Genomic DNA, 7,841 nt, shown 5'->3' on the forward strand with positions numbered 1-7,841 from the left:
CTTTTTCATAGCAGAAAAAATAAAAAATTTATTATCTCTTTTTTAGAGGCATTATATCTCTCACTCTTTATATATATATATATATATATATATATATAATACATAATACATAAGTGAATATACTTAAAAAATGTCACATTTAACATTTGCAGAAAATGAATTTTTCTCTAAAGTTGTTTTTTTATCTTACAAGAGTATATTAAATTTTTTGGTAAGAAAAAAAGTATAGATGAAGTGTGCAACATGTCTAACCGGAACCTTTGTGCCTTTTTCATTTATTATAAATAAACAATGATTTCATGATCAGAGCTTCTATAATTAACATAACAGCAGCACAAAAAATGTATTAACACCCGGATTTATGATGCTTTTGTTTCTAAAGCATTTACAAGATCAGTTCCTTCTGTGTGTGTGTGTGTTTTTGGCTTGCATTAATGAAATGAAAAACTGCTTAGTATGTCCATTCCTTTGGCAGAAATATATCAGGAGAAGAAGTTTGACTCTGAGAAATAACACTGCAATGCTTCATACCCTCTTTTTCATAATTTTTCTTCTTTGTTGACTCACTGCTTCTTCTGTATACTTCTCCTTTTCTTTGGCCACATTTGGGACCTGCATAGCATTACAACAGAACTTTCCTTTTATATTGTAAAATTTAGGGGAAAAATTGTATGTAATATATATTTTTATTAAATAATTAGGGTTAGATATGAGACCTTGAGAAGGTGAAATCTGCATGCCTAATTGGTGCACTTTTAGATTTAGAGCTTGAACTACTCGAGCTGGAAGGAGGACAGGAGCACATGCTGCAAAACAATCGTAAGGTAACTTAATTTAATGTAAATTCTAATTTTGTGGATTTTCATCAAAACTAGACAAAATTGTATGGCAAAAATTAAAATCAAAATATTAGCTTTACTCAAAAAACGGCCTGTTGAAAATTATTTGATGACTAAATAACCATATCGGATATGTTTATTCACATGAAATGTTTCTGTTCAAATTAATTTTAAAAATAGTAATGCCCAAGAGAGAAGATAAATCAAGAGTGCATTTATAATTAATTTTTTTACAACTAACTAATTTCTTCCCTATGTCATTATAATCCTTCAATAAAAGATTACTAAAACATCCTTAAAAATAAATAAAAAATATATATTTCAATCTGGTCCTAGTATTTAAATTTAATATGTTGAAGTTAACACTTATAACTATGTAATACATTGTCTATATTTATGTGCATCGTGACCCTGTGCAATTGATATGTGACCCTGTAGTTAATTGGATCAATCAAAATGAAGGTCGTTCTTAAAAAATTAAAGCTTACAAGACTATGATGTTATATAACACGCTATTTTTAATTTATTTTTTGAACTTAACTTCTTATTTTGATATATAAAAGTATTAAACATCATTGTCCCCTCCATTTTCATTTCTCATTCTTTTTTACTTTTTTTAAATACCTTATAGTTCGTCTTAACGTTATTATTGTTCATCTTTTAATCAAGGTGTTACTATTTAAATTTTAAATAAACCTCAAAGAGTTGAGTCTCAAACTTAAGGCTTGAGAGTTTGAGTTGCCCTTTGACATTATTATTATTTTGATTTTTATATATAATAATATGAAAGTGAATGCAGTGATATTATTTTTTATGCTATGAAATTATTATATTTTGTTCACTCAACGTTAAAATTTTAAGAAAATTGTATAATAGATCTTATGTTGTGTATATAACTAAAAAAATGTTAAACTAGTTTATGAGTAATTACGTAGTAGTAGTTATGAACTAAATCCAATAAGATATTAATAAGGGTTCAAACCAAATATTTAATCTAAATCAGTTTATTAATTTATATGTTATAAACTTTATGGAACATGTTATTGAGCTCTTATTGTATTTAAAAACATATTTTAAAGTTTATATTTGATTTTGAGTATTTAAATATAAAGATGAATATAATAGGAAATTAAGATGAATCATAAAGTGTGTGACATAAAAATGTAAAATAGAAATGAAAGTAGGACAATACTTTTAGTAATCATTTATTAATAAAATGTATGAAATTTAAGCTTAACTTAATCTTATAATACCGGTTCATGAAGTGAGATTTGTACTTATTTATATACAATAAAATATTTTAATTTTTAGTTTAGGTTGAATTTACAACACCGAGACTTGAAATAAAATTTAAAAGTATTTTAAAGATTAATATAAAATTAAATGATTAAGTTAAAAGTTAATATGAAATTAAATGATTAAGTTAAAAGTTAGATTAATAACATGTCACAAGTCTTGACTAAACTCTAAAGAAGTAAATTGAAACATTTTTTAAGTTTTAATGTTATCTTTTTATTTTTTATTTTTTAAATTCAGGAATTGAAAATTGATTCCAATTCACACTTTTTCACAAAATTATTCCTACCCAAGTTTTACTTTTTCACAAATATTCTCTTTTTGAAAAGTAATCTACCAAGTTTGTGCACGATTTAGGATGATTATTTTAGTACCAGAGAGTGAATGAGTTAATTTGGTTAGTTGCATCATGATGAGCTTGTATAAAAGGTTGACCTTTGTGAAATTTTTACTCGATATGGTACTATAAACACAAGTTTTAAACTACAATTGAATTTCAAATGCAAACCTGGTTTTCTAGTTGATTTTGTGCCTGCTTTTTGGGGTAAGAACACCCCAGTACCACCACATGATCCTTGCCCCGAAACTAAGAAAACAGCTTGCATTCCAGGCCCACCTGTGGCATGTTTAGGCCTTTGATATGCTGATCTTGCACTGAGTTTTGAGCACTGAAGTGAACATAACATATTTTAATTTCAGATGCATGGAAATGGTAAATAAACAATTAAACCATTCACCAAATAAAGTCTGTATCCATAAGCAACTGCATTAAATACATAACAATAATATTTCACTTTGTCTCCGCCGTATTCATTAATTGCTATATGCCTATTTATAGCAGAATTCCCACCCAATATACCAGACATTGACACAGGAGAAGTTACAATTAAACACTCCACCAATTTTTTTAAGGCACTTGGTTCATTGGTTAAGGAATTAAAATGTTTGAGTGAATAACAGATGAAAGTTTCAACGCCTTAAACATTTCATTTTTTCTCAAAAAATAAATAAAGAATCCAGCATCTTATTCAGAGAGCCTCTGTGGCAACAACTAAAAAACCCTGACCTTACACCCTCTTTATTTTAAACCATTCTTTCTTATGTCACTGCAGTGGATTATGAATGCATGTGACCAACCAAGGCATGCGTCATGACATGTCTAATTTCATGTTTCAGGCTTTGGAACTTTTCTAATAAGCCTGTGAAACTTATCTACTTAAGCATAGTTTTGTTTAATATATATAGTATATATGGATGTGTTCACCTTTTCAATTTTTAAAATAAAACCAGACTCACTAGCAGATTGAGACCATTTTCAATTGGCACGTTAACTTCCATCCCTTTATTTCTGGTCTTTTGTTGTTCTCAACTCAAAAGAATGTTACCCAAAAGACTGGGACAAAATACAAATTTAACAAAGCAAAAAGACCAGGAATATCTATATATCAGAAGCATGCATTTTTGTTTCAAAAGAAAACAGAGGTGCAAAGGAATAATAGTTCAAGTGAAAAAGCACATCTTTTATTCCTTATACTAAAGTGAAAGTCATACATGTGTCAAATTTAAACCTTAGCAAGACGTGCACATAATGATTAAATAAAACTACTTTTACATTCTTGTTTGGTAGTTTCACTTTTTATTAAAGTGCCAAACTCATTTTTGGAATTCTGTCATCTCATATATCTATCTTTAAAAGTGCGTTTTACCAAAACTGCACCCTGATTAATACCTAAACCTAACTAGAAGGATATATCCTTTATATTCTACCTACCAAATACAGAAATATTGCATCTTTTTGTTTGCTACAACAACCAGAGGCAGAGAGAGTGATTAATAGAATTAGACAGAATAGTACCTGTGACTGTGTTTCCCTTTGATATCTGTAGTAACCTGGTCGCTGATGTTTCTGGTGGCTCCTCGTATGAATCTGTATGAAAGTTCAGACAACACTAATAATTAGTCGAAGAATAATATGTTGGTGTTTATTAAATCATTGCATCAAATCCAATCAGAGAAGCCAAATGCATCATATCAGTTCAATCAAATATAGCCAAACTATATGTTAACCCTGAAATGTGGAGAGAAAAGAATCTCAAATTATAATGAATCGACCCAGTTGCTTGTTTGGAATTGGAACAGGTAGAGAAAGTGGTGTTGAAGGAAACAAAATGATGAAAGAAAAAAAAAGGGAAACTAAGGTACTATTAGTACTAACCTTGTTGTAGGAGTCACATGCCTCGTCCAGAACATTTGAAGGTAGCAAGAGCTTTCCTTCTTCAAAACCAACTTCACCATCATCATGAAGAGAAGCCATGAGAGGAACAGAGAAAAGATTACAGTGATGGTGATTTTGAGGAACCTTGCTCTGGAACGTGAGAGAGGGAGAGAAGCTTTTTAAACTCCAACTTCCGACCTGCAACTCAACTAAAAGAACTTGCGTGTCAGTGACTGCAGAAAAAAAAATAATCATCTTTTACAAAAAAGTTATCAATTGATTAGTTTTTTCATCTATATTCATTGCAAGGTCCATATCAATCACAAATATATTTTATGTATTATAAAAATAATAATTACCTTTTAAATATAGTTTTTTTTTATCATTGTCCATAAAAAATATATATTCATAAATTAGTCAGAAGGTCTTATATACATGGACAGAAGTGAGAAAGTAGTTCAATTAATTCCGTTCATAATATTTAATTTATCAATAATTTGTGTTATTATTTAAAAACTATTGGAAGTCAACCATGTCTCTTATTTCGTTAAAGTTACTTTTCGTCTAAATAAATAACGCCTTGATGGAAGTAGTTATCTATTTTACTATTAAAAGTGTTAATTATATTTCATAGTTTTTTCGTCTAATTTTTTTGGATAAAAAAGTTTATATAAGAGATAATTTAAAATAAGTGTAAATGTTCTCCATCAGCACTATATATGTTACCTTGAATTAAAGTCTTTCTTAATAAATGCAAAATCAAAATAAGAACTGCAAATTAATCAAGATTCCTAATTAGTGAATGTTTACGTTAACTTGGTTTAAAGAAATAACTTATTACTAATCACATTCATGGAAGAAGTTTAGAAAAATATGATTGTTTCTTGAAAAGTAATTCTCCCAAACATGTGCTCTAGTGATTATTCTTTATGTTAGCTTTTGGTACTCTTTTCTTTGTTTTGTTTATTTTATGTTAACTTTTGAAATCATTCGATGTGCTACTCTAAAAATGAGAGGCATGCGTGTAAAGTGTTGAGTAGAAACTAAAAAAAAAGTGTATGCATACATATACATGAATTTGTCCTAATTTAATCAATTATTTTAAATTTAAGTTATAATAATCTTAAATGTTTTTAAAAAAAGTATTATTTATAATGAATTTTTCAAATTCAAAGAATATTTACTATAATAGGAAAATATATGAGACTGGAATAAGAATACATAAAATAAAGAGAAAATTACATTTACTTATCAGAAGTTATACTAAATTGTGTTTCAGTATCCTCTCATTTACTTTTACAAATTTTCTTATTTAAAATTAAATAGTCATTTCCTTTAAAAAAAATAAAAACGTAAGCAACATATTTTTTAAAATAAATATTTATATCTCTTATACTTTTAATAAATGACACTTATAATCTTTTTTATATGTTAAATGAAATGAGACTCATTTCTCTTATATTTTTCCTATAAAGTGATACTCATATTTATTGTTTTATATTAAAATACTTCACTGACTAAAATTAAATAAAAAAACTATGAAAAAATAAAGTTTGAATATAAAGGATTTCTCTATAAATTAATTATTGCAAATAGCTTAAAATTATTCTTTAAATAACTTATAATTATCTTGTATAAATATTAAAAGAATTATTAATAGAATATCATTATATTACAAAATAAAATAAATAATTATAAAATATATAGTTAAATTTTTTAACTTATTAATATATTTACATATAATTTAGTATACATATAATCATGAATAAAATAAGGAGCAAAAACATTACACCATTAGTATATCATGTATAATATAAAATTAGAATATAATTTATTTTGTTTTGTCTGACAACATGTTTTTTCGAGTTTATTAGATAAAAACTAATATTATTTACGATAGTATCATTACAGCTGATTCGATAACTTTTTAAATGCGGTAAGAATTAAACAGGAATTTATATTACATAAATTATTTTTCATAAAAATCACTTAAAAATTTAGTTTTCTTATAATTAAATTACTCAAATTTCTATTTTCATAAATTTATGTAAATTTAACATTTTAAAAATTTAATTTTAAGTTTCGTATTTTTTATTTAAGATTTTGATTCATATGTTATTTTTAAATAAAATAAAAGAAAAAAATTTCATTTTATTAAAAATATAAAAACGTGAATTTATGTATTTTATAAATTAAAAGAAGTATAAGTGTCATTTTTATAAAATATATAATATGAAAGTAGGTCTAATAACTAGAAACCATGATGAGTGTAGGACTTAGGTAGGGTTCGGTAAACCCCTTCATCTATTCTGGTTTTGTTGAAGTTCTTATACTTGCTCCATTTATTTTGGTCAAAGCCTCTGTGGGATTATTTTTTTAACCTATAGTTTTTTATGTCAAATTGTTCTAATAATCATTGTCAAAAGATGTTGAATAATCAATCTTCTAAGCTTAAATGTTCAAAAAGGGAACAAAAAGGGTTTTTGAGGTGGGAAAACTTGCACTATATAAGTAACCATGTAATAACCCTTATTATATATACATATATGTGGAAGCTAATTATAGCAAGTCTTCTTAACCACCTTACCAAACTCTTCCAACATCTTTGATAGCAATGGAAACAATCTTCACCACTTCATCAATACAAAGACCTTTTTCTTTCTTTTTCTGCCCTACATACACTTTAAAGATTTAAGATTTTAGGATGTAAGGATAAATTCCTTCAATCAAAATTTGAAAGAAAAATAAATGAAATGAGGTTTTGCACAAGTTAATTAAATTATATATAAGCTAATTTGTAAAAAAAGAATTTCATGTAGTTTCATTAAATTTTTATTTTTAAAAAACTATGAAGAAGTTTATTTTTTATTTTGTCGGAGTCCTTTTAATCCCTTGAACTTATAATACTTTTAGTTTTAATCTCCCAAATTTTAAAAAACATTTTTAGTCCCAAAAATTGAAAAAAGAATAATAATACAGTTTTGTATATAAAAATCAAATTTGAACAACTAATTAAAATTAGTTTCAAATTTTAAACTTTAAAAAATCATTTTAGTTCCTCAAAAAGTTAATGTTTTAAACCTTTTTTTTTTAATTTTAAAGGATTAAAACACTTTATCCTGAAACCAAAATCAGTTATAACCGAAAACATAATTAAGTTGAGATTTTTCTACAATATACACGGAGAAAATTAACACTAGTAATTTAAGAGTGAATGTTTTTATGTTAGGTATCACTATGCACCTTGAGCAGTTAGACTGACACCTCAAGTAACAACAATCATTTGCCATCACATATGAAAAGAATATTATTAAAAAAAAAAAATACAAAAATATGGAGGATTAGACCAAAACACATATGTTAACCAAAAGATACATAAAGATACATAATACCTTAATATTAAGTTTTATTTTTTATTTTTTGTAAATATTTTTATGTTAGGTATCACTATGCAACTTGACATCTGACACTTCAAGTAACAACAATCATCT

The 7,841-nt window shown here is 26.2% G+C and overlaps 1 protein-coding gene across 2 annotated transcripts; it reads right to left on the reverse strand.

The window, feature by feature from the left end:
- Positions 1–248: 248 nt before the first annotated feature.
- LOC137814209 (uncharacterized) lies at positions 249–4,551 on the reverse strand. Of its 2 annotated transcripts, none has more exons than XM_068616804.2 (5): positions 4,351–4,550; positions 3,991–4,062; positions 2,644–2,803; positions 717–806; positions 249–612 (listed from the first exon to the last, which is right to left on the reverse strand). In XM_068616804.2, the coding sequence occupies exons 1-5, from the start codon at positions 4,447–4,449 to the stop codon at positions 452–454; spliced, it is 582 nt and encodes a 193-aa protein (XP_068472905.1). In that variant the 5' UTR covers positions 4,450–4,550; the 3' UTR covers positions 249–451. The 2 variants fall into 2 exon arrangements, with proteins under 2 accessions (XP_068472905.1, XP_090159186.1); XM_090303060.1 differs by having other exon boundaries at positions 502–633; positions 4,351–4,551.
- Positions 4,552–7,841: the final 3,290 nt, after the last annotated feature.

The sequence above is a fragment of the Phaseolus vulgaris genome, chromosome 1 (assembly GCF_051622355.1).
Source record: "Phaseolus vulgaris cultivar YP4 chromosome 1, ASM5162235v1, whole genome shotgun sequence".
NCBI lineage: Eukaryota > Viridiplantae > Streptophyta > Magnoliopsida > Fabales > Fabaceae > Phaseolus > Phaseolus vulgaris.